Here is a 27232-nt window from a genome sequence, read left to right as displayed (position 1 = left end):
GCAGTTACGACTTCTGGAAACAGCTTTGAGTCTCTGCTTTGTTTAAACAGGACTGCACTCATTTATCAGTAAACCTGGCTTGAGCCTTTAGTTTAGTTTCCTTTTGTGCTCAAGGTGTTTGCGACGTGATCCCGAACAGGCATTTCCTATCTTGCTGTGAGAAATGTGAAGTATTTTCAGCCTTTTTATTTGGCACCATTCCTCTTCTTTGGATTTGACCCCAGCCGAGGCGCTAATACTGCATTCCGTACATACGTGTGCGTGCGTTTCGTTTGTGCGTTTGGTTTGTGCGTATGCACACACGCGTGTGAGAGCATTTGAAAAGAGAGCTTTAAATGGCTGAATTTGACGGGGAGGGATTTGTGCCACCCAGACAGAAGCTTTCAACAAAACAGCAATTTTTGCTGGAAGCTAAGGACAAAAAAAATAAAATAAAAAAAAAAATAAAACACAGGGTGATTGTTTTACAACTTACCAGGCTTGTCATATTTATTGCATTTGTTTGAGCTGTCCAAAACAGAAATATCTTTCTTCATGTATTGGACCAAAAAGACTAAAGAAAAATATTGAAGAAAAAATATCTCTGTTTTTGCAAGATTTTCTTGCTATCACAAACAGCTATTCACAAAGGAGTCCAATACACATTTCCTTTAAGCTGATTTGCCTGAGCAAACTATTCTGGTGCAATCAAAACCTCTCCAAAACCAACAGCCTGACGGTATTTCACCTCTGCAGCACTGCAGAATGAGGGCAGAGCGCGGGGAAGAGCCAAGCACTGTGGTTTATCGCTGATCTTTCCCTCAAACAGATGCCAGAAGTGTTAGAGTGCGTATGTGTTTTTGAGAGTGCGCGGTGTTTACATTGGGATTGCAGGAGCCGAGGCCGCCTCCCGCTCCCTCTGATGATATTTTCATATCTGTGCCTCGCTCTTTCTCTTCCCTCCGTTTAACTGTCAGTGTGTTGAGGCCAGCGGCCAGTTGCTCACTGAGCTCCCTGCTGAAGCCTGAGTCAAGATATCCTCTTACACGTTGTGGGGCTCAGGGGCCGCAGCAAACTCCTTTTGGAGCGCAGGCTTGCATGGTGGAACAAAGAGAAAAGCTGAAAGATGATGTTGCTACTTACTAGAGACAGCGTATGAGGTTGTTTTGATGAGATTTGAGATATTTTTTTCCCCCACATTGACAGCTAGAACAATGCAAAAGTAAAATAAATTGAACAAATAACAATTTGATACGGAAATTTAAACTAATGTTGGAATTTCTCCGATCCATGCAAGTCAAAATTACGCAACACGGCCGAAATACGTACTTACACCCTCACCAATATTTGAATAAAATGCACCATTGCAAGTTGTAGAGAAACCACACCCTTTTTTTTAAAGCCATCAGCAAGCTGGTAAGTTTCCCAGCAAATACCCAGCTTTGAGTAATTGCAGAAATTTTCAATGGAGTTGAGGTTTGGCTTTCCACCGGCTTATTACAAGTCTGTTTTATCCATCTCAAAGCCTGCTCTGATGAGTCTGGGATCACTGTTTTGTTGGAACACCCCATCATGTGCAGGTTTCACTTATCTGACACAAACAGTTTGCCTCAGTTCATCTCTGGTTTGGATGTTCTTCTACAACGAACCATCGACCTCCAAGGCTCAAGTCTAAGAGGCCCTTCAAAACAAACAACGTCCAGATTGACTGAAATCTCCCAAAGCCCACACGGACAACTTACATGTCTTCTGGTCAAGACTGCAGGAGTTACGTCTTTCAAACTTAAGAATAACTGTGAAGGATGGTGGTGGAAGCATGATGCTGAGGGTCTGTTTTACACAACAACATAGTTTGGGGAAAACCTTATTCCCTCAGCCACGTCTGAACTTCACTGCAGCGGTTTATGAGGACTTTAGCTTCGTTCTGACAAGATTCACGTGCAAATTATGGACATTCTGTGAGGCATTTGTGACATGTGGAATGTTTACCATGGCAATTATTCTCTGCCTGTCAGTAAAAATGTACTTGCTCAATTCACACGGTGTTGTGAAAAGAAATTTCTCCACAGGTCAGAAAACTCCACAGTCTGGGTCTTCAATTGAATTATCAGTAATTGCTCGCATTTATTTGCACATTCAGCCAACGGTTGGAGTCACACGTCTCTTCCAGTTATTTGGGGGGGTTGGAAGCTGAAAAGTTTAGGTGCCGCCGACAAATTTGGGTTTGTTTTTCACCCTTCACAACAATGTTCTCTTCTCGTCTGTTTCGTGCAATCTTGTGCGGCCTGTGCAGCTGTTTGTGTGGAAGAGACAGTTGAACACCAGCAAACACAAAGTGCTTAATTTCTGAAGTAGAACTTTTTTTTTTTTTTATTGTCTGCATATTTGCTTTGAAATTTGCCAAGAGCCCAATTATACAAGTCACATCGAAACAGAGAGTGAACGTGGTGGCTTTTGCCTACGTCAGTGGAAACATCATCAGACTCCCATGTACGCTGACATATTGTGTATATTCTGTGGTCCGTTCAGTCTCTGCACACTGTCTGCATACCAATTGTGTACATTTCTCACGACAAATTCCTTCGTTTCCCACAATCTCACCGCTGTTGGTCCGGCTGATGAGCATCTTTGTGACTGGTCGTGCCGACTCTCAATCATCTCAGTTCCTTGTCGTTCGATGCGAACGCCATGTTCTGCCAAGCAGCTTACTGTGCGACACCATGCGCTCACATGTGGCTGCAAAAATCTACCTTTATGCGGACATGTCCGGCAGACAACCACTTTGAGTCCACAATGTAAAATACGCCTGAGTATGTAAGGAACTTAACTATTGACAAAATTCAGGTTACCATCGGTGGTGTTGCCCTGCAGCAAGGTCTTGGGTTTAATTCCCAACCAGGTAATTTCTGCATGGAGTTATTTTGCCATGCATCTATGGGTTTAGTCCAGGTTCTGCAGTTCAGCAAGATGTAGTAAAGTAGCTTCTGATTTTGCGTAGTTTGGCTACAAAAAAGTAAACTTAGTTTTTTTTTTAGATTTCTTTTGTCATGATTACATTTGATGGCCCGTAACGTGATGACGATGGAGTTTTGGATTCTGTTGTCCAGATGTTCCTTAGTCATTAGGGTAGGGCTGAAAGGTAGAAAAGAGCCCTGGTTAACCAATGTCTGCAGTTCCTCAGAAAACATTCTACCATATGGTTCCCCAACCCCACACAATAACTTGTGAGGAGTGTACTTCATGGAAATTCCCATAAAGTTAATCACAGAGAGAGAGAGGGGAGGCGGGGGGTTACAAATACACCATTGGGAGGGGGAAAAAAAAAAAAACAAAACTCTTTTTGAATTGTAAAAACAAATAAACATGCTTGGGCTTATGGCTAGGAGCTTTTAAAACTCCACAGTGTGAATCTTTCCTGGCAGAGTCCCAGGAGAAGATGAAAGGCAATCCTCCTTTAAACACAGGCGTAGGAAAGTATCATTTATCCTTCCCCATTATGGCAGGCTGAAGCTGTTATGATCTGATAGCTCAGGTGGAGCTACCCCTCTCTTTGTTTCCAGAAGATTCACATACAAATTCTTTGAGCCTCTTCTGTATGCTTTGGAGACTAAAAAAAAAAAAAAAAAAGCTTCATTATTGCTTGTCTGAACATGTCTGGAAAAGTTTAACAACTCCTGTTTTTGTTTTGTTTTGTTTTTACAAGTGACAAATATTTTCCTAAAAACAAAAATCTTACAGCGTCCCTTCAGTGATTTGTTTAAAACAAACTTTGCTTATTGACTCAGCTTTATTTGTGCTTAATGAAGAGACGATCAAAGAAAAGCCAAGATGCTCATAGCTGTTGCTCATGGTTGTTGGGAATAGATGGATGTACCCTCTCCCTGCGTCAGATGTTGTTAATTAAAGTCTTCGTCCTAAGGAGCTACATGACTCACAACATCTGTTCGGTATGCTGCAAAGACCTCCTTAATATTTAATTAATCATACTCTCAGACTACTGGGTTTGGAGGATAAATTACTACTAATTCACAGCGGGGGGATTTTAAAAAGCTTGTGTAGAGTCATTCAGGGGTGACTCACAAACCCAGTTTTTTCTCCTAACTTTTTTTTAATGTTTTTTTTTTTTTTTTAAGGTTGCTGAAGTATTTAGCTTCATTGCCTCTCAGCAGTAAGCTCCTGGTTCTGAATCCTAATTGAGGACTTTCTGTTTTGAGTTTGCAGATTCTCTCCAGGGCCTTTGGTGAACGATGTAGATAAATGAATGAATCTAAGTCATTGTGAGATATCAAATCTTCTTACCCTATGACTTTTAAAGGCAGATAATCACTAATCTATGCTGAATGCAGGGGTTAGACTTTGATGGATACCAAAGGAACAAAGTAAATCAGACTGTGAATACCAGTTTAACAAAGCATGTCCTGAAAATTGTCCAACACAAGGAGAAACATGACATGTTGTCGACTGTTTGTGTCTAAGATCTCTGTGCGATACGTTAAGTTGCTAATGGCCACGAAAAATGGTCTTGGAACTTTATCCTGCTGACATATCCAATAATGACCTGTGGCTCATAAGTCATTTTAAGCTTTCTGGCACAGGCCACCAGATTGTTATTAAGAAAAACTTCATGTTCTTTTGTCTGAAAGACTCCATGATGCTGTTCGCTTCCTAAAGGTTTCCCCAGAGCGCACGGAGAGAAGCGAGCCCACAGCAACGCACCGAGTCATGGTGGCCAGAGGAAATCTTTTCAAAACTTTTTACTCTAAAGTATTGATGTCCCTGTTGAAACATCCCCCTGCTTCCAGTCCAGTAATCAGCGATTCGACCGCTGACGTTTATTCAACTACATTTCCTTACATTTTGGAAAAGTGTACTTTTAGGAGTACTGCTCTGTACTTTTCAGTTTTACTTGAGTAATATCAACTGACCATTTACTCAGTATTTACCAAATTATGAGTTACTCAACCTTTTTTTTTTTTTTTTTTTTTTTACCAAATGCTTTTAACTCTTATTTGAGTCATTTGCTGAATGGCTATACCACATGTGTTTGGGGACCTCTGCCCACTTTTGGTGTCAGTGCACTTCAGCAACACGTTTAAAACGAGAAGAGGCTCTGGAGCATTTACCTGTTACCAGTCTGGCTCCTCTGACCAAAGAAAACATCTGTTGAGTTTAGAGGAAAAAAAAAAAAAAAACGTATACGGTTACTCTTGTGAAACTGTTTTGATGACCATGTTGAAAAAAATAACTCGTTAGCATGTAGATCTTTAGCGATCTACTTCTGGTCATGAAGATTTGGGGCCACTTTTTGCCTCTGTTTGTAACGGTGAGATCTGGAGATTTTTTAAATCTTTTTTTTTATTTTTTACCTCTCTTAACTGTGAGGATTTGGTTTTTCTGTGTGTTAATTTAGGTTTCTGTGTTCTGTTGAGTCTTGATGTGTTTGAGTTCTTGGTGCCATGCTCACCTGTGCTGCCTGGACCTTGTTCTTGCTCATTATATTCATTAAATCATCAAACTAAGTTGCTGCCTCACCTCTCTGCTTCTGAATTTGAACCTTCAACCACCGCAAATCATGACACTTACCATCCTCCTCACTGTTTGTGTTGACAAGATGCACTTCAGTCAAACAGTGATTTTGTTTATTTTAAACTTTGTAATTACGGCTGCAACTCTACAACTCTACAGTTTCTCAGTCATTAAGGATGTAATGATCCTAAATGCTTAATTAGAAGCCGACTTGAGTTCGGCAGCCTTCTAATTAAGCTCTTGGGATTGCGAAAACTACAGATATGGGCAATTGTAGAGAAGCAGCTATTTTCTTGTTGCAATTTCCTGTCTCGTGGAGATCACTACACATCCGCCTTCCTTGAATGGCAAGTTAACTCTTATCTGTTTCTAGAACAGATCTGAAGTGAAAACAACCTTCACGCCAAAGGACTTTAGTCCCTCAGCTGGTAGAATCTCTTCTAACTCTTCACATAAAGGAAGAGGAGTGAAGCCTGGAAATGTTCCTCTGTGTCATGTGATTTTACACCCCTGGGAAACAAAAAGCTTTGGATTGCTAATTAAAATTTCCAGAACTCTCTCATTAACTTAGCATTAATACTGAAGTACAAATCACCCAAATGCTTTTGGTATGTTTTTTTTCTCTTTTGAAATGTATTCAATTTAAAGGTTACATTTTTAGTGTAGGATTAAAATACCAGAATTAATGAAGAATTGGTTTTTACCATGGACTTTAGCTGTTTGGAAGGGTTGTATAAGCTGTTTAAGAGTTAGATAAGCTTCGAAAAGAAGCTATCATTGTTTTTATCGAAATAAAAAGCTCATAAAATCAAATTCTCTAATACCGATAAGCATAATTTTGAAACCCAGATAACTCGTCCTCTGCTTAATGTTCTAACTAAGATTGAGATTATTGAGGGAGGACATCAAAGCACTTTTTGGCCTATTTTAAAATTTTTATATAACTATTCTCCATACGTCCATCTGTCTTTAAGCCAGCTCTGCTGCCGCAACAGGCCTACTATTCATACAGATAAGAGGCCAGTGTAATTGCTGTGTGACCGTTGAGTCACTGCATGGATGCTGATGTTCTGCCAGCACACAATCAAGATCTCTGCTTCAGATTATTACGCTGTAAACAAACTGGTGAAGGTCTTTCCTTGAGCAAACTGTCTGACATGTTTTAAGCCTCAGTCTGCCTGTGCGTTTCAGTTTGCGTCACGTGTGTGTGTGTGCGTGTGTGTTTGCTTTGCTGGTTCTCTGCTTACATGAAGAAATGGTTAGCTGTGCCGTTTCGCCCAAGAAACCAGTAAAAACCATCTGTTTTGCTGGTATGAGAGGAGGAAATTTCAGATGAGGAGAGATAAATTTTTATTTTGCATATTTTAAATTAGCATGTGACACATAAAGTCATTCAGCTACATAAAATGTTTTAATCGTCTGTAGTGCAATTAAATTTTGGACTACGGTGCACCAACCTCGGGGGTTGCAAATGAAAAAAATGCCAGTGTGTTTCTCAACAGCTTCCAAGCTTTTCACAAACAAATATTCTCCCCCATTTTTGGGTTGCTTTGCGCATGTTTGCAATTTTTAGCGTGACACACAATATTTTCCTCTTAATTTGCAGGATGAGAACAGCATGCACTTAATTATCAAGTAATCTCAGCTATTTATTGATTCTAAACAAGTTCAAAAACAATTTAAACAGCAAGTTCTTGGATTTTCTTTCTTGGCATGAAAATACTGAATGTGCATATGTACAAAACTGCAAACAGCCAGTGCAGGTTTCAGGTTAAGGTCATTCTCTGATAAAATATGTAAAGAAGGAGAAGTAGTTCTTTGTCAGCATGCAGGAGCCAGGGCAGTAAAGGATACAAGCGAAATGGTGGTATGCAGGTAAACGACACACGAGATAAACTACGTGAAAGTTTCTTTTTTTTTATCAGATGCCTCTATGTTTCATGGGATAGTTAAAGAATGTTGTCATGGAAAATATATATTTTTTTAACATGCCAAGACGTACAACGCTGCCGAGTTGCTATGGCGTCAGATCAATGCACATTGGTTATTTTCAACCATTTTATTCTGTAGAGTTTTGTTTGGAGCAACCTGATATTATATTCCAATGTCTCACATGTTCACATTAGGTTGAAATATTGAAGCGTCGGTTTTCAACGTGCAGAGTGAAGCTGTAACTTATATTTAATTTGAAGGATATTTTGGGATGGTGAAGGGAGTATTGCGGGAACTGTCCCCAACAGCAGAAAACTATGTTTTCTTTTGGGTTTTGTGCCAGACCGTGATGTATTTCTATCCTTAACCAAGTGCTTTTTGGAAACAGATGTAGTTATATACCTGTAATTGAAAGCAATTTAGTGGTAGAGCAAAAATAAATAAATGAAAAAATAAATCCATTTATAATAGAGACTGAATGAGAGGAAATATATATATATATATATATATATATATATATATATATATATATATATATATATATATATATATATATATATATATATATATACAGAATCCCAAACTTAGTTTTCAACTAGAACTGTGGCTTTTGGGTGTAGTCGGTGTCCTGCCTGACCTTTGTGCTGAATCTGTGCTGTTGATAAATGAGCGTTGCAGGGCGATCGTTCCTGTTGGCATTTGCTTCTTGGTTTGGCCTTTACATAGATTAGTGCAGCAGAAAATCTGGCAGTGTGCAACCTCAAAGGAGCCTCTGTACTTTGAAACATCACGGCGTAAGTTTGCCAACTGTGTTGAAGAACCACACAGTGCTGCTGATCCAGTGATGACGAGGCTCACGTCATTAAATAATTCTGGACAAATGGAAATCCTTTTATAAACATTTGAAACTGCTGAAGAAAAAAAATAAAAGTGTCCCTTCGTTTTGATATCTCCCTCTTCTTTTGGGGTTGCCAAAGTCTACTGTGACTGGTTTACATAGATGCAATAAAGGCAACAACTGGGCAGGAAATGGAAAATGACCAATGTAGCGACAAAGACAAGATTTCATTGATTTGATTTACTAGGAGGAAAAAATCTTTTCAAGTCAATGCTGTCCTATTGATATCATAAACACCACCACCTCTTGCTAAGTCATGAGCTAACTGCAGTTAACACTTTTTTTTTTTTTTAGCAAACTGTGATTACTGCAAGACTTGGAGAATCACGAAAACGCTTAAATTGTCTGAACTTTCTGTTGATTTTCTTTCATAATTGCTTCACTGTCAATGTTCAGACTGGATGCTCAGTTTCTCTTGTCATCATTTGATAAATTTTCAGTCGGTCGCAACATAACACTTACTTTCTCTTGTCTGTCTATTTATGCAATAAATCAAACCTGTCTGACAAAATGATGTTTGCAAAAACAAAAAAACACATTTTGTATCATATAACCAAAAAAAGATAAGAAACAAAGTCACTAATGTATGTAGATGTGAAAGTGGTCGTAAAACTATTTCTAGTTCTTCTGATTGCGGCGACGGCAATTATCCACAAATTAAGAAAAAGTGGAACAAGAGTGAACCTTCTCAGGATTGGTGGGGGAAATTTACTCAAAGATTGCACCAACAACTAATATAAAAGGCCATAAAAGAACATAGAACAACAAGCAAAGCACTGCAGATCAATCAACAATAAGAAAGAGAATGGGCTAAAACGGCTCCCCTGTTTTAAAAGATGGAAACTATGCTTTTTCATTGGAGTGTACGCTGCTTATACAAACATTATTCAACAGCTAAGAAAGTAAAATCCTAAATAATCTCTTGTTTTGGGATACATGGTGCAAATACTCCTAAAATTATTTATTTTGTAGGTTTTGTTTTTAAAACTGTTGCAAAAAATCCCCGTAATAATGCGAGCACAAGTCTCCCGGAGTAAAGTTGAGGGTTTCACGAGATTATGTGCAACAAATTAATTACAGCATGGCTGTTGGTGGTTTTGCCAACACCCAGCTGGCTTGTTGCATCATTTTGACATTCCTGTCTGGAACACAAGCACAGTCAGAGAAAAAGAAAGAACTCATAATGTCATGCAGTCCCCTTTGGGAATCCCAGAAACCCAGTTGGAGCCTCTCTGTGGTTTTCCCTGAGGTTGTTTGGGTTTTTGTCTTATTGCTATGGTTTTCTGTCACAGTGTGCATGTATGTTGGCTGAGGTGTAAATTATAATTTAACAATCTGGTATGAGCATTTGTTCAAATGTTCCATCGTTAGGCAGTGCCTCAACGTTTTATGCCATAAATTGACCATATTTCTAATTTTCACGTTAGAACCAAAGTCATTAATGCTGTTTTAGCGCACACACTCTTCTAATAGTTTGACAAATCTTCCACCTCTTCCACTAAATACTACATAGCACATGTGTCCATGTGTATCAATTCAGCCAAGAATATACAAGATATACTTCATTTCTTTAAACAACAACAACCCCCCCACCCCCTCCTAAAAAGTGCATTGATTGTTTGTAGAAGCACATCTGGTTGCATTTATAGATGCAAGTCTATTTTTTCCTTTTTTTTTTTTTTTGTGGCTATGTTGCCACCATTTTTGCACATCTATAGCCTGAAATGCTTACTTACTTACTGAGATCAAAATTGTACTTTTTTCTGCTTTGCAGAACAGTTTAAGCTCAACCAGACAGGATGGAGATCATCTGTGAACACAAGTTTTTGTTTTCACCTTCTTTCATATGTCCTTGTGTCAACAGAGGCAAACTGTGCATGTGGTGGTTTAGTTTTATTGACTTTTTTTCTTGCCACTCAGGCCAGTTGGAGTGTCAGTGAGATTATTACGTTGACAGATGACTTTCGTTGAAAACTTGGGATTAAAACCTTAGCCTGCTTTGCGATTCTCAGCAACTGCTCTATGTTGTTTCATTTTTATGAAGCCGCTTCTTCATTAAAGCTGTCAAAAAAAAAAAAAACCCTCTGAGGCCTAATATTAGAGGTATTAGAGGCGAGGTCTGAAGACGTTTGGTAACATTTGATTCCACTAAGGGAGGTGAAAGCAAATGCATGCCACACTTTTCAGATTTTTAATTTAAAAAATCTTTAGAAAATCTTGTGAAGTTACCCAACCACTTCACATTTCTGAACACATTTGAACTCTTCTGAAAAAAGAGTTGTTTTTTTCATAAAAAAAAAATGAACTGAGGTTTCACCCAAGGGTGAAAATATTTTTTTACACGTTACTCCACACCATCCTCCAGGACTCTTTGCTCTCTCTCTCTCCTCCACTGGTTCTCAAAGTGCTGGTGCAAAAATGTAGAAACACTGTTTATCCTATACTCTCCCTTCTGACCTTTGACGTTCTGCCATTATTAGCGGGGATGTAGCTGTCGTCTGTAAATCCAGCTTGTGTCCTCGCAGTTTAATGGTCAAACAAGGAGCTCGGCATTCTTGGAGGTGTGGGCGTCAGTTCCTGGATAGTTTAGCCATCCCTGCTGCTCGCCCGCCTTTGTTTGCGTGATTTGTTTGGTCACGTGAAAACAGGCCAGTCTTGCCGTTGTCCTGTAACCAGAGAACGTTTTGGATGACTGAATCTTTGGAGCCTAAAGTGTCGTATAAATACAGTAACGAGGAGTACATTTGCTGGAGAAAATGCTTATGAAAAAGTAATTGTATGTTTGTTGTTACGTTATGGCATTAAACTTCAATTGGTTTTTGTAAATTTGACTAAATTCAGATAGAAATGGCATTCAAATTACGAGAGACCCTGCTTGGTATCGTGTGTTGGAATTATTTATTTTTTTATCTCGTCTGTGTTACAAATAATCGAAAGTCACAACATGTCAATCGCTGCATCGTCAATTACAAGAAATTACCTGTGCTGTCACACAAAGTGGGCTTTTCCCTTTTTCTTTTCAAACAACAAACATTTTATCAGCTTCAATCAGCATTCCTGACTGCGTGTTTCTCACGTGCTCTTTAATCTGATAAAGTGTGGATGAAACCAGATAAAAAGGGATTAAGCGTGATCAAATTACCCCCGTGTTTCTTTTTCAAACTCTCTCCTGGCTCCGAGATCAGGATTTGTGAGACCACCAGTGCAGATTTAGAGCTCAATGAAAGTTGTGGGAGGTATGTGACATTTCGGCTCCGAACACTGAAGGTCTGTGGTTTAATTGTCAAAAAAAAACAAAAAAAAAAACATGCACGCATAAAGCAGCCTCTTAGCTCAGCATGAGGAAATATAAGGAAGAAAAAAAAAAATATATATATATATAAAATCATTAAATGTCAAACTATTCCAGATATAATTAATGTATTTCCCTTCATGTCCACAAACAGAGCAGCTGAATGTGCTGTGATGTGACGCCCTGCCTGCAGGCAAACAAAACGAGGTTTAAATATGAGCAGATTTAATTAGTGTTGATTTCATGAAAAACACCAGTCAACAAGTTAGAGACTGTTGTAAAAAAAAAAAGAAGAAGAAAAAACAAAAAAAGAGATTGAAAGCTGCTCGCATCTCCCAAACCCCCCCCCCTCCGCCCCCCCAAAAAAACATCTCTAAAATGAACATGTTCCATCATCTATTTTTAATTAAGCATACCTTAGGCATTAATTATATATGACTCATCTTATTTATCGGTAGCACTGCGATAAACAGGGCAGTAATACGATGAGGTAAAACATCATTTGATTACGGCATTCCTTACATGATAATTCTCAACGCTCTGTCACGCTATGTGGTGAAGGTGGTGGGTAAATTACCTTTATTCAAGTCCAAAATGAGCTTTTTCTCCTCTTTCATCTGAGCAGCCACTGAAGCATGTGGTCTGCTGTTTTCTCTGTTGTTGCCTCAAGATTATCTCTTTAGTAGCTTAAGTCAGAATAACACTCAGACTGACAGGCAAATGAACACATTAATCAAAATAGATTGCACGCTGATGGGCTGCAAATGTAGTTTAGTCATGCCACATAAATTACAAAAACTTCAGGCAAACCGTCCACCTAAAGCAGAGCACAAACGTTGTTGATCCGCGCCATTTGCCGGTGTGTAGTCTTATAGTTTCGTCAGATCTACACAGGTGGCATTTAGTGGATGTCAGATGTAGCCTTAGGGTGAAGTAATAAAGCAATTTACAACATGCTGCATAAAAAGGCATCCATAAAAACAGCGTGAAGTACCTGGAGGAAAACCACCAGCGTCCATGTGGCTTACAGGGAATCTGTGGCAGGAGAAGTGGGTGTGGACGGTGGAGCGAGTTTCCATGACTACCCCTTTGGGTTGTCGTGACTTGGGAAACAGTAGGGATGAGTTTGACCCATGAGAGGTGTATCAGGCGTTTGCCGTAGCACAGCTGAACGAAACGCTTTGGGTAATGATGGTGGGGTGGGAACAAGTGGAAGGTTTTCTACGCTTTACACGAACATAAAAACCAGCCGTTAACTACGTTCCTATAACTTATCGTGCTTTTGCCTGAACTTTTAAATCACATGAGTTGTGTATATGACTATTTTGAAGTTGTACTCTGTTGTAGACTGAGAATGTGTTCAGAGAGGGAAAGATGTGAGACATCAAAACATAGATCTTGTTTTTCTGTCAACAAGACAGAGAAACTGGTGTCTGCTGTTTCCTTGAGAGGGTTACGTTACTGTCACTGTGTTTTTACAGGTAAAAACTAAGTCCACCAATGCAGCTCATCCAAAATGTCTCCATCAGAGTCCTGACCAGTACCTCAAAAGTGGACCTTATCAGGGGGCGCTGTGGTGGCGCAGGGGCAGAGAACAACCCACATACTGAAGCCGACTGCAACTTTCAGGCGCGTTTCTGCTTCAGCACGCCTGAGTCGAACACTCAGGTCATTCGCTGGACTGTGGAGAACTTGACCGCATAATAAGTGTGATGCGTCAGAGACGCATCTAAAAGCTGCAGGACACCAACCCTACTAACACTTTCCTCTTCCGTCTTTGTTTGCAAAAACTTTTCCAAACGTGGGTGCAGAAAGAGATGCAGAACGTCAAACCAGGAGCTGGGCTATTGTTACTCTTTATCACAATGAGGTCTAAAAACGACCTTGATCAAATGATCCGAAGAAAATTCTCATGATATCTAAAGTTGTTTGTTGTACGTATGATGCCATAAATAGTCTGGCTCAATCTTATCTTGACGACTTCGTAGTTCCTTTTATTTCCAGCACAGCCCTTCACTCCTGGACTGCAGGTTTTATTTGTGGTTCCTGTTGCTTCTAAAATGGGAGGCAGGTCTGGAAGTTATCAGGCTGCTGTCCGGTAGAGCCAACTCCCAGTCTTTATCTGTGAGCCAGACACCCTGTCTATTTTTAAGACTGAGCCTAGAACTATTTCTTTTTCTTTTTTTTAAGCTAAGTTTGGGTTGTCTTAGCTTTGGACCAGTTTTCACTTTTCAGTTTGATTTTGTTCTCCTTTAACAGTTGGGACTATTTTTGATTTAATTGCCGCTTCAGGTCTCATATTTTTGTTCCATGTATTTTCCTGCCTGCTTGGTTTTTAACTGAACAAGGCAAATTGCTGCTACTTGAGGTTTTTATTTTTTCCTATTAAAGGAGAGTTTATTTTGGCTCCACAGTCACCCCATGTTTTCTCAGGACGAAGGTGCAAATCAGAGTAAAGATTGGATGTGATTGGCTGGTTTCTCTTTGTTTTGTAAAAGCTGTTGACTCTCACTGCACTGCATTAAAACCGGATCAAATTTGCATTTGACATAACTTTATAGTGGTGTTGAAATTAACTGGATTAAACTTGAGATTAAGTCTGTTATGAAGTAAGAGAGTATTCAAAGTTTAACCGAATTACATTTTAGAGCAGAGAGTTACCGACCGACCCAACACTGTACAGTACAAGATCTTAAGCAAAACTCTCTAATTATGGTAAAACTAAGCCCTTTACCATAAGTACATATTTGTGACAGTTTTAAAAACGTAAGTTTAATGTTTTAACATCAACAACAACAACAAAAAGCAATTGTGGCTTTAACTCAAGCAGCAGAAATGACTAAATTAGAATAAAAATTTGAGTAAATGAATATAACTTTCGAGAATGAAGCTTTTCCTTATTTAGTGTGTACTAATGCTGCAGTTTACTGTGTAACATCTGGTGCAGCACGAGGTCCTGAATAGTTGGAGCATTTTTTTTTGTCTCCTATATACACTATATTGAACACAAGTGCAGGGCTTGGCGAGTTGCACTGTCTGTAACACACTTCATGCACTGTATTTCACTAAAAAGTAAAAGCAAAAGGACAATTAATTAAAACATGAAGGTATGACACAGTATCGTTCTTGGGAAAAACATTAATTTGTAATACCAAGTGAAACTTTATTGCAAGAATTTCATTTAAAATGTGCCACTCTGGCACGACCATGGTCTTGAGCTGGGAAAGGGTAGAGTGCCTTCTCCAGGTCAGGGGGGTCGTCCTGCCTCAAGTGGAGGAGTTTAAGTAGGAGGAGGAGGTCCCGAGGAAGACCCAGGACACGCTGGAGGGACTGTGTCTCTCGGCTGGCCTAGGAACGCCTTGGGGTTCCCCCGGAGGAGCTGGAATAAGTGGCTGGGGAGAGGGAAGTCTGGGCCTCCCTTCTGAAGCTGCTGCCCCCCCGACCAGACCCCGGATGAAGCAGAAGAAGATGGATGGATGGATGGATGGATGGATGGTTGGATGGTTGGATGGATGGATGGATGGATGGATGGATGGATGGATGGATGGATGGATGGATGGATGGATGGATGGATGGATGTGCCACTCTGGTCCATTTTATTTCACTTATTTATTTAAACAGCTAAAACTTTGGTAAACTAGAAAACTTGTTCTATAGATTGTGAAAGCACATCACAAATTAAAATAAATTACTTTCTGTTTGGAGAAAGCGATCCCCTTAGACTCTTTTGCCAAAAATAAATACATAAAAAGAAAATGCACATTTATAGAGGCTAGTGCTTTCACCGCATAAATATGCACGGGAGGTCAGCACCTCCCTTCATCATCTGCTGTAAAAATCAAAGTCAAAGTTCAGGAAATGCATTGCCTAATTTTAGTTCAGCATGCTGCAGAGCTGTGTCGCTTTTATCTTAGGCCCCTGCTTCAGCTGTCATCTTCAGTATGCAGCCCTGGATCTCTTCACTGGGGCCTCACTCACTTTTCAAGTCTTTCTTCAATCGGCTCATGAAAGACGACTCCTGCAATCAAAAAAGAACCGAATTCAGACAGGCAGGAATTATTTTTGCCTCAAGGACAAAAGTTTATGTTAAGACTGGGTTTTAGATCAATAGACACCCACTGCCCAGTTCAGACAGCGCAAGACGATTCAGTATTGAAAAGCCTTGATTCAGGGCCTTGCAAAAGCTTTTATTTTTTGCATTTCGTAACGTCACAACCACAAAGTTGAAGTTATTTGGAGGTACAAAAGAAAATTCTACATTGTGTTCATAATGTTTTAAAACAACAACAAAACTTGAAAAGTGTGGTATCCCCCCTGATTTCAAGGCCTTGTTGCCATGTTCGCCTGAGGTTATGGCTGCAGGTTATGGGGGATATTTTTCTACCAGGTTTGCACATCAAGAGATAAAAAACAAAAACAAAAAAGCCCCGAATTCTTTCCAAAATGGCTAGGTCTTAGTCATTTTGATGAGGAGAATCTGTGAACAAACACATGAGAAACAGGAAGAACTTCGGAGATATTAAACATGTTCTACTTTGTGTTGGTCCGTCACATAACATCCAAACAAAATACATAAACGGTTCTTTAAATACTTCTGCAAGAGGCAAAGTTTTAGAGCCAGGTTGTTAGTGAGGAGTAAATTTATGAAATACATCAAAGAAGTTATGATTTCAGCTCCTCAACAGAAAAAAAATCATAACTACAAGGGGGAAAAATAGAAAAGACTAAATACGCATTTTTTTTTTACCAGCTTGTTTTCACCAAAGTCTTTTATATCACATCTGCACTCAAACATGTTTTGTTTCTGTCTTTCATGTAAGCCCTCTAAAACATTTTATGCTTGCTTTCAAAGTGAACGATTTAGATTTGCCAGGAAACTCAATTACATGGGATTATGGGAGCAAATTGATCTCTTAAAGCTGAAATGACAAATCAAACGCGGAGAAAGTGCAGCAACATTCCTGGCTATAAATGTCTTCAGAGCGCTCACCGCACTCACACTAAAACGCACAAAACACAACTAAGAATTCAGCTGATTTTATTTCACACACACATTTTTTTGTCTTCTCTGCCTCACTAAACAAAAGATACCTTTACGTTTGCATGTGACGAGAGCCTGTGTTTGTGTGTGTGTGTGTGTGTGTGTGTGTTTGTGTGTGTGTGAACGTTTGAGTGACTTCATCCTGGTACAAAACAGACTCTCTACATTATAGCTTCCCAATCAAATCCTCATGCTCTGATCTAATCTGTCAGCACATGCTAGCTTTGATTTCTGCTGGTGTGTGTGAAGACTCAGAGTTTTTCACAGCCTTTTGTACGCCATCAGGGAAACGTAGGAAAATGCTTATGGTGTTTTTCTTTGTTATTATTTTTATTATGTTGGCACTATGCAATCTTCCTTTTATGCACCATGACTGGTGGGCATGCTTTATTGTCAGAATTAGGAATTATACTTCAAGTTATAAAGTAATTGTGCGTGTTTAATGCCAATGAACTTTGCAATCATGTGTAACTTTAAAATCTTAAAAATGCTCGTAAACTCTTATCTTAATCACGACCTGTGATTAGAAGTGTGTGTGTTGTCAGTGTTGCGTGTGTGTTTAGACTCGATGGTAGATTTCACAAGAGTAAGAGAGACGTTTTATTGCTTTATTGGATGTAAACAGTAACAGTTTTTGCTCATTTATTCTTGTTTTTACTGCAGCAAATATGTCATGGAAATAGATGTCTCTGAAAGTTTCACACTGGAACTTTAAAGCAGGGGGAAAATGTTCTCGTTCGTTTTCTGGCAAAAGATGAGGGAAATAGATTAGTTTCATGGCTCGGGTTTGTTACAGATTATGTATTAAATATTGTCTGGCTGGAGGACTGGAGGGAGAGTTGGATGTTTATGAGTTTGTTTGTTTTTTTAATGCAAAAATCATCCCTGCTGTTTCCTGCGTCTCCACTAATGTTTGAATGTTGCTGGACTGAGTGAAATCTAGAACAAATGCATCTTAGGAAAAAGCAGTCAGTGCCCTGTGACTGCTTTAGAAAAATGTCAATAATTTGGTGTCTCTCACACATTGCTTTCTCTGTGTAGCTAAATTGAACTAAATAAGGGGTGCAAAGCAAAAAAAAAACAAAAAACAAAACAACAACAACAAAAAAAAAACAAACTCAGATCCTACCACTGTCATTGAGTCTTCAAGCTGCTTCAGCTCCTCATAATGGTCTCGAGAGTCTCTCAAAGGCTGAACCATGATTTCTTCAATCTGAGGGAATAGCTGGTCAAAATACACATGTAGAGTAAACAACTATTTTTGTAGAAAAGAGAGTGCTGTGTTCACGTTTGTCCAATACCTTCATGACGGTCTCAAACATGGGGATGAGGACAAACTTGATGAATCCAATCTGAGCTGTGGGTTTGGTAACTTTGTCTCGATCCATGAAGGGAGCTACTGGGAGGCCCTCCGACTTCTCCCTGTCACTCTTCAAACCGAAGAGGTCACCGCATTAGCATTTTGTCACGAAGATCAGATCGTTCTGATGAAAGGAAATTCCCGTGGCGCTCAAGTCACCTGCATGAAGTACTCCTCCAGTAAACAGTCCACCCACGGCTCAGCAACCTCAGTTGGCCTCACCTCGTTGGAAATATCGCAGCACTTGATCAACACCTTCTGCAACTGGAATAATAAACACAAGCCTGTTCAAACTCAGATTCAACGTGTCCAAGAGCTGAGGACTAAAACAAGTGCAGCTGTGAAAATAATCTGTTTTGCTCGTACTTCTCGTTTTAATTTCTCATTCATCAGAAAAGCGTTGTGGCCTCGCTGCGACACGTTTGGTCACAAAAGGCCAGATTCATGAGGGTAGCAGTACAGTAAAATAAACAGATGGGGATTTTGTTGGTGGAAATGTTTACGTACACACATTACGTGCTCCTCGTTGCTAAAATCAAAGTTGTCCAGTTTCTGCTTGAAGCCTTCGAGAATCTCACCATGCCTGGCCATGTCGGTGGCCAGAATGAGGGTGATAATAGCCTGAAAACATGAAAGGAAAGTTGAAATCTTTTTTTTATTACTATTTAGATCTGAAGTCAACATACACTGGCATACAAACGTAGTCAAATTTTGTCACATTGATTTATTTTGACTAACTTTTTTGTTGCCAAATACTGAGTTTGTCAGAGAACCCGTCATCATGCCACACAAAAAGTCTAAAAAGTTAAGATAAGTTTTTTTTTTCATGAGTCTGGACAGAAATAAGAAGATTTTTGCTGATTTCTCGTGAAATCAGAATCAGAATGACACACAGATTTTGTGACAGCACTGTAAAAGATTCGAGTCAAATATCCATAATCTCACCTGTCGAATCTTTTTAAATGCCTCTGGATCAACATTTGCAAAGATGTTGCACTCAGGAAGCGAAAGGATCTGAAAGGCCACGGCACAATGATGGTTCTCCAGCGGGGAGATGTCGTTGTAGCGCACCGCCAGCTCTGTGCGAGCGTTGATCTGGTATCTGATAAACGGACGGCATAGTAAAATGGACCTGAGATGGCTGGATAGTGGGTTCTCATGAAGCTTTTCTGATAAGGTTCTCACCTGCATGAAACTCAGACACAAACGTATCAACACGATTTGCTCGCTGGGAATGTTTTCATACCTGAATTCTCTCCAGGCTGAACTAGTTTCACAGCTCATCAACAACAATGTTGAGCAGAGTATATCAAAACATAACGAGGGTCAGTGGGCTTCTCCAGTGCTGCACATAAAAACAGCACCAAAGACGTAGGAGTGAGTCTTACGTGTTGTTGTAGCCAGGGTGGTCCAGGTCATGACACACTGCCGTTGTCATTAAAATTCCCAGATCTGTGAGGGTCAGCTTACCCTGCAGGACAACGGATGATGAAACAAGCCTGTTGCCTGGAAATTCACTGGAAATACCGTCTTTAATCTGGTTTTAGTAAATAAGATTAAGATGTGTTCAGTGCTTCGTATCTCTTGAATGTTTGTACGTCTTGCCACAATAAAACAAGCTTCAATATTGCATGCATCGTACTTTGTTAAAGTTGAGGACGTGCGAATAATTTTGAAAGGCCCAGAATGAGCCCAAACATCTACCGTACCTGCAGGTTGCAAAGGTGAATCATGCCATACATCATCTGACTAACACAGAAGCAGTGGCGAAAGTTGTGGAAAGGATTGTTGCGATAGTTTTCTTGTATTGCCAGCTAAAGAAGTAAAGAACACCCACTGTTTTTGTATTGCAGAGTATTACATCAATCTGTGTTTCGAACAGAAATACATAGATCGACGGGTGTCTGCTTTATTTACCAGCCAGCGTTTGAGTATGATGGGGTTCATGTTAAATTCCTTCACCAGTCCCAAGTCATGGTACATGAACTCCAGACAACTCAGCATCTGTCGCCACAAACGGAGAAAGAAAAAAAAAAAAAAAAAAAATATATATATATATATATATATATATATATATATATATATATATATATATATATATATATATATCGACCTTCATTTTTGGAGGTGGGAGGGTTAACACTAAAGTGTAATGATGGAAATCACCAAACCTCATTATGTTCCCAGTGCCAAACGTCAAATGTCGGCTTCTTCAGCGCCTCGATGGTCTCCTGAGAAAGTGTGTACTGAATGTGGCAGATTGACGAACACGGTCAGGAAATACACACACACACACACCTTTTGTGAACTTCGGAGGATGCGTTGTGGAGAAAAATACCTTTGGGTAAGTGGGGACGTCTCTTCTAGGTGTGACCTTCTTCCCATCTTCTGAGAAATTGAATTTGCACGAACAGCTTACCCTGAGGTCAGAAGTAGAGTAAATCGATCTTTTATTGTTGTTGTTTTAAAGTACTCGGCGTGAAGTCTCACCTACTTCCACCTCTTGAAGTCATCTCGTCCCGAAGTTTCTTCAGATCGTTCTTGCATTTTTCGATTTCGACTACTTTCAAACCCTCCACTGAAACGGGGCGGGTGACAAATTTGAGTTCCCTATCAGAGTTTTCTAGATGCTTCTCTGTTTTTGTTGATCACTCACTTTCCACTCTCTTTTCCAACGCTGCCAACCTGTTGGTGACCTCAGACTTCAGCTCGCTGATGCGAAAGGCTCTGTCTCAAACAGATGAGAACAAATGAGAAATCAGCTTTGTTTACAAGTGATTCAGTTTACCTCTGAGGGTAGCGAAATGGGCTGTCGTGGAAGTGCTTCAGTTTCGAGAACGTTAACACGGGTATTTTGCGAAACGGAGACGGGAAAGCTTCGGACACAACGAAAGATGAAGACGTGTTACCTGGTGAACTGCTCTGCCACCTGGGACAACACGCTCTGAAACATGTCCTCCCTGTCTGTGGCAGGAATAAAAATCTGATGAGCCGTTGAACACCAGTTCAATAATTTCTCATACGGTTTTCTTAAATTGTTTACCTCCTGGCTGATCGGTAGATAGTGGGACAACTTTGTATAGAAAACTGTTAAGAAATCAGATGTGAACACTTTAGTTAGATTTGTCTTTCCCTTTTCATATCATCTGTCACTTTGAAGTTCATTTAGTGCTCCGAAAGAGCTGATGCATCCATCAAAGGATGTAACCACGTCTTAAAAGGGCGGTATTGTGTATTTTCCAGGAACATTGTGCTGTTTTATAGCACAATCAAGTAACTATTTTACCTTCAGTTGTTATTAAAATGCTGCATGTATAAAACATGACTTAACAGATTTTCGACTTCAAAACTTGACACCTTGAAATAGGGCCTTTGTCTCTTTAAGAAGCTCCTGCTCTTTCCAATACTCCACCTCCACATTGTCACAACAATGTTTGTTCATTTTATCCCATCTACAACTATTAGGAGTGTTGGACAGAGAAGTAGTTTGCATGAAGAGCTCTGCAGACTTGCAGTTCCACCAGATGTTTGCTAATTGTTGCTGCCGCTGGCCTGGAGGAGCTGACTGTGGGAGTCAAAAGAGTTGGTTTTACGTAACACCGCCCTTTTTAAGAAAATGGAAAGTGAGGAAAATGAAACAAAGCTGTAATATTTCTACAGTATGTCTGGTAAGTTACTTCGGAGAGTTGGCGGGCATCGTGGCATCAATAGAAACCATGGCACCTTCTGGATTTATAACTTTAATGGCAGTGTTCCTGTTGAAAGAGAATGAGATTTGAAGAAAAATGTGAGCATGATATGCAATGCCTCGCAAAAATGTTCAACACCCTTTGGTTTTACATTTTGCTACATTAAAACCACAAACTTCAGTGTATTTCTTAACACTGCCAATCTGAATAGTTTGGTGGGCTAATTTTTTAAATTTTTTTATTTTTATTCAGCCCCTCAAGTTTATGGTTGTAACATAAAATAATTTGAAAAACTTTACGGGGTGTGCAGACTTTTGAAAGTGTATGCAGCCATACGGAAAAATACATACATATATACATACATATGTATATTTACGTTTCTTATTTTGGGATGTGAAACCAAACCAAACAACAAACCTGGGAAGGTTGGATGAGGAACACAGAAGTTCCTTGATGTCACACGGACTGCAGTGCCGACTGAAAACCACCTGAAATGTCGTAATTCAACAAAATCAAATCCAAGGTCAGACGGCAGAGAGCGTATGACAAACAATTCGCATAAAAAGCGTTTGTTACACAAATTTATAACATTGAGGTCATACAATTTATTGTATTTTTTTTCTTTTAATATATTAAAAAAAACATCTAAGAAAATGAAATGAGTATTAGACTGTTTCAGGAATAAATCAGAATAAGCTAAAGGCAGCGTTGCTGCATGGGAACACTTTGACAGAAAACAACAGCTGGAGTGTGAGATTTTTCCCGGAGCCCTTAAAGATGTCACATGCAAACAAATCAGTCTAGTTTACAAGAGTAAGTCAGCACTTGCAGGCCGTGTAATTGAAGGAATGAACAATGATTTACAGCAACGATCCAGAAAACTGTAGCTTTCATGGGAGCGGGGGCATTAGACCCAGCTGTAAGGCAGAAAAACAAACCACATCGCTGTCCAGATCATGGGCTTGAAGCTCCTGTAGAGGCGTGTGTCACAGCCAGGCCTCCACTTAAAAAGCGTTTTACATCACTAGATGAAGAGCTCTCAGGATATGTCAAAAACCTGAGCCAGAAGCTGTCTGTTGTCGCTGCTTATAGAAGGCTGAGCTGGATTTATTTAAACATTATTCAAGATCTATTAACACTTAGAGCACTATGTGTTTCAAAAATGTTTTCTGGATGCAGGAAGAGACGCGAGTGTTGTTAAGGCTCACTGACATCAGTGTCTAATTTTAGATCCTCGTTATGGTTCTTGAATCCTCTGGGAAACTGCAGTTGCTTTTGAACAGGTAACTCATGTTTGGAAGTTTTTGTTGATCTTTGGTTAGTTTTCCCTTTCCGGAAAGACTGGCGCTCTTTCCTTCATGTTATTGAGAGTGAACTCATTTAATTTGAAATGACTGAGCTACAATTTGCCAACAAACTCAAAGATAGGACAAATATGAGAGAAAAAACAAACTAACAGCAATATTAATTTTGATTCTGCTTGTGTCAAAGTTATGTTGCTTATGTTAGCTAGCTCTAATTAATAAAAAAAAGGATCCTCTGATACATGACAGGTCAAATATATAATGACAAACCTACTTGAAAAATGATATAAGACAAAAATATTTCAAAAATATCTTTTTTGTTGTTTATAGACATTTATTTGTATTTATTTTGTTTGTATTTATTCATGTTATTGCATTTGCTGTTCAAGCTTTCTCTTTCTCTCTTTCTGGTGCTCATTGTCTTTCTGTAGGCATCACAAAATAATAAATCCATAAATTAGCTTGTGAACTGCAAAGGGTTTGAGTAACAAAGATTTAGTCTTTTCAGTAATGAAATGATGCTGTTCCTGACGGTGACAATAACCTTTAATGCTCTTTAATATGTTTTTTCTTTTCTATGCTCCTTGACAATTTCATTCATGCATAATCCAGTCTGTGCATATTTAAGTGTGGATCCATTTGATACATAATACTTATCAAGTTCAATACTTCAAACTCTTCATTTGAACATGCAAAATTAGTCTCACCTTCTGCACCTTCCCATCAACATCCAGGTAAATGTTTCTGGGGGGGAAGGATGAGGAACTGGACCCCATGGCGCTTTTTGGTTTCCTCTGCTAAACACCTGAAGACGTTTTGCTTTGGAGCCCAAAATAGCATCCCTGAAGAATCAAAATCCCTGTTCTGCGTCTCAGGATCTGCTGGAAATAGGTTGATGTTTTGGTATGATTTGCACAGCTATTCAAGCAATAAATACAAATCTGAAAAAAAACAAACAAAAAAAACTCAAGCAATAACAACAAACACTATGTCAACAACTTAGCACTTAAGTCGTATTTGTAACTTTCAGTGAGACAATGGATGTAATAAATCGATAAAACACATGTAATAGATACAACGCTTAAAAAAAACAAAAAAAAACAGTGCATGTACTGAACTCACGGTGTCAGCCGTCCTCCTTCTCCCCCGTGGAGACTGGAAACAAAGTCCCAGGTGCAGAAGATCCGGCTTACTCGCATCTCACATGACGGCGGCGCGTTTAGACGCAGACAACCGCATGCACGCCCTCTGACATACAGTAAGAGAGGAGAGGGAGGCTGTGAGTGATGAGGCTGGTGACGCCTGGACATGTGAAAGCAGTGAATATAAGCAGCACTTGTTGCCATGGGGCTGTTACTATGGAGAAAAAAGAGACAATCATCAGGTCTGAAAGAGTAAGAGGTTTTTACCTGAATGGGTTCAGATGAGGCTGAAGATGTTCAACTATGTTTGCAAATGATTTCGCCTCAGCCAGTTCTTCGTTGCAAAATACCTCGAGCTGGATCAGGTTTTATGAAGAGTGCATTTGAAAAGAAAAAAAAAAAAACATCAACCTCCCCCCCACCCCCCAACCCCCCACCAGCATGGGGGTGTTACCAAACAGGTTTCAGTTTGGTAATAGTGGAACCTGTTCTGCTGAGTTGAAAGGTCAATTGGTTTTTGGGAATTTAAAATAAATCAGCAAGTTAAATAGCATTAAAATGGTATAACAGTGTTGTTAAGACAAGAGACAAAAAGTAGCTATGAAATCAAAGTCAAATCAGTTTGTCTGCCGTACAGCTTTTGGTTAGTTATAATAAAAATGAATTATTTGCTTTTGCATTGTGATGAAAATTCTAATATTTCTTGATGATTAAAAAAAAAGGAATTGAGAAAATTCAAAATACCTATAAGTAAGGCTCCATCAGCCTACCATGATTTGAATAAAGTTATAAAGATATTTAAAAAAAAAAAGTAACAATTTTAAAAAATAAAATAGTCTTTCTGCAGGGAATTTCAGATTGACTGACTGGTGTTAACAAGGACATCTGCAGCGGCGGCTCAAGCAGGCGGCAGGAGGTGATTAATTGGAACTGGAGAGCGTAGATCACCTCCTGTCAACTCAGAGGACACCTTCCCTCCACACACCTGCAGACCCACAAACACACATCGTCTTTGTGCTCTGCAGTGATGCATTTCCCCCAGAGTCTAATTACACCCCTTCCCAGCTCTCCTGCCACACCAGGAGGAGAAGGTGGAACATCACAGGACAGACCGTGTGACCAGCGTTCAGTAAGTGAGATCACCAGAGATTAAAAGGAGCTTTCCGAAGCACAACACCGCTCACCCACTTCTACCCATCTGACGACGTTTCACGTCGCACGAGTGATTATCATGCACCACTTTTCTGCGTGCTTTTGTCTTTCTCTGCTGTCATGTGAGGACACCGTGCTGCATGTGTATTCATGAGTGCGAGTGAGCACCAGTGAACAAATGGTGCATCCATTAATACAAAGACAGCAATGAGCAGATCAAACCGAGTGGATCTAATGAGGTTATGCAACCACGGGACTCGCACCTTCGGCGAGAGAAGATCCATTTCGGGATAAAAGCAATCGATAACATCGGGAGGATTTCCATTACAAAACATGTGCAGCTGGACTTCTGAGGAGAACGCATTATCCTGATTATACTAATAGATCGGGCCTGTTTCAATTTTTACACATCTAGTTCACATGTAAATACACCTCATTACCAATTTCATTTTTTGTTTTTTTTTTTTGGCTTGTTTTTACATTTTATGCTATTTCAGTGTTTCTTTAGGTACTTGGCAACATAAAGCAGGGGGAAATAAATCATAGAGTTGCTTAACTGCTCCTCTTATGCATGGACAGAGCTGTCATGTTGGGGCAACACCAGACGAAACGCAAGAATGAAAAGTGAAGAAACTAAAGACAGAAGAAAGAACATATGTGAAAAGACCTTTAAGGAAATACTAATGAACTGAGTTTGCCAAGACCTGTTGAGCAATAATAAAGTGACAAATGTGAACGAAACCCAAAATGCAAACACCCGAGGATCTCTGCCTCAAAGGACATATTTGTCCAGAGGCCTATAACTCCTCTGGAGTTACAGGCCTCTTAGAGGATTGTTTTTCCTTTATGGTAGGTGGATGAAAATGTCGACTTTATTCCTGGTCTCTGTCCTTAATCTTCATCATGCTGCTGGTAACGCTCTCTAACAAACTTTAGAAGCTTTTATTGAAGAGGTGGATTTGTGAGATTCAATTACTGTGAAGCATTTAGTGATTGGTTCAGGAGGGTTGAATACAGCGTCAGATTTTTATAATACATTTGAAGTATGTGTCATTTTCCTTAGTGCTTCGTATTAGCCCCTCCATTATCTATACTCGCTAGTCCTGTGGAAGCTAGTGGAGGAGCTGGTGTCTGTCTCCAGAGGGGGAATAGTTAAAAGCAGTATGAAAGCTTTTGCGTGTTATTTTTACACCAATCAAGGGGCTCGCTGTGTGGGTCTTACATCTCACCGCCCAAGGCAACACAAACAAGCAAGTGCTGTGAACCTTGGAAAAAATACGTTATCTGTCAGTTGCAACGCAAAGTTGCACTGAGTCACTTCATGTATTGCAGTAGGAGTCAAAATAAAACAACAGTTTGTTCAACTAGGTGGCCTGCTTGGGAAAACGGTGACACGACTTCTTGAAATTGAACTTTTAATAGCACAGTTGGTAAATAATTCTCTTTAATAATACTGAAGTTTGTATCTGCTTTCCAATTCACAATCACATTCACTCAACTTCATCTCATTTATTATACACCAAGTAGAGAATCTTTAAAACGCAACCTGAGATTTATGAAACCTGGACCACTTCATATTGAGACAGATGTGAAATGTACACATCTGTCTGTAAACTGGTAAAGCCTAGAGTATTTTTTTTTTCTATAATGAAAGCAGATGCTTCAAAACATCCTGCATGTTGTTCGGATGGATCGCTTTGAAAGCACCAGATATCAAAAGCATCAAAATTAGCTCCACAATTCTAGAGCCCTGTCGTGAGTTTTTCTATGAAATGTAGTAAGAAGAGTGTTATTTCCTGTGTTTATTTATTTTACATGTATTTGAACTGGATTTCAAGCCTTTGGAGGCAAGTCAACAGATTTAATTTTCTTGCTAGTTACTGTTTTGAGGTGCGACTGGGTTGTTTATTCGGGGCA

The 27232-nt window shown here is 39.6% G+C and overlaps 1 protein-coding gene across 4 annotated transcripts; it reads right to left on the bottom strand.

Moving 5' to 3' along the window:
* Positions 1-15221: 15221 nt before the first annotated feature.
* On the bottom strand, positions 15222-24328 carry pde9ac (phosphodiesterase 9ac). Of its 4 annotated transcripts, none has more exons than XM_015047961.1 (19): positions 24144-24328; positions 23729-23899; positions 22135-22205; positions 21706-21783; positions 21072-21115; positions 20938-20992; positions 20685-20755; positions 20519-20606; positions 20367-20448; positions 20200-20274; positions 19946-20032; positions 19738-19842; positions 19417-19499; positions 18974-19130; positions 18536-18649; positions 18188-18292; positions 17970-18098; positions 17798-17881; positions 15222-15645 (listed from the first exon to the last, which is right to left on the bottom strand). In XM_015047961.1, the coding sequence occupies exons 2-19, from the start codon at positions 23795-23797 to the stop codon at positions 15598-15600; spliced, it is 1545 nt and encodes a 514-aa protein (XP_014903447.1). In that variant the 5' UTR covers positions 23798-23899; positions 24144-24328; the 3' UTR covers positions 15222-15597. The 4 variants fall into 4 exon arrangements, with proteins under 4 accessions (XP_014903447.1, XP_014903446.1, XP_014903445.1 ...); XM_015047960.1 differs by having other exon boundaries at positions 17798-17893; positions 23729-23902; positions 24144-24327; XM_015047959.1 differs by having other exon boundaries at positions 17798-17893; positions 24144-24326.
* Between the last annotated feature and the right edge of the window lie 2904 nt (positions 24329-27232).

The sequence above is a fragment of the Poecilia latipinna genome, unplaced genomic scaffold, assembly GCF_001443285.1.
Source record: "Poecilia latipinna isolate Pla-1442-1.1 unplaced genomic scaffold, P_latipinna-1.0 Scaffold851, whole genome shotgun sequence".
Lineage (NCBI taxonomy): Eukaryota > Metazoa > Chordata > Actinopteri > Cyprinodontiformes > Poeciliidae > Poecilia > Poecilia latipinna.
This window is presented reverse-complemented; position numbering and strand designations above follow the sequence as displayed.

Excerpts from the sequence above, each read along its gene's own strand:
- pde9ac (XM_015047960.1), bottom strand. The coding sequence starts at position 23,797 with ATGGGGTCCAGTTCCTCATCCTTCCCCCCCAGAAACATTTACCTGGAT. Across the intron at positions 20,275-20,366 it reads ACGTCCCCACTTACCCAAAG|TACACACTTTCTCAGGAGAC; the intron begins GTATTTTTCTCC and ends TGCCACATTCAG. Across the intron at positions 19,843-19,945 it reads TCATACTCAAACGCTGGCTG|CTGGCAATACAAGAAAACTA; the intron begins GTAAATAAAGCA and ends TTACTTCTTTAG.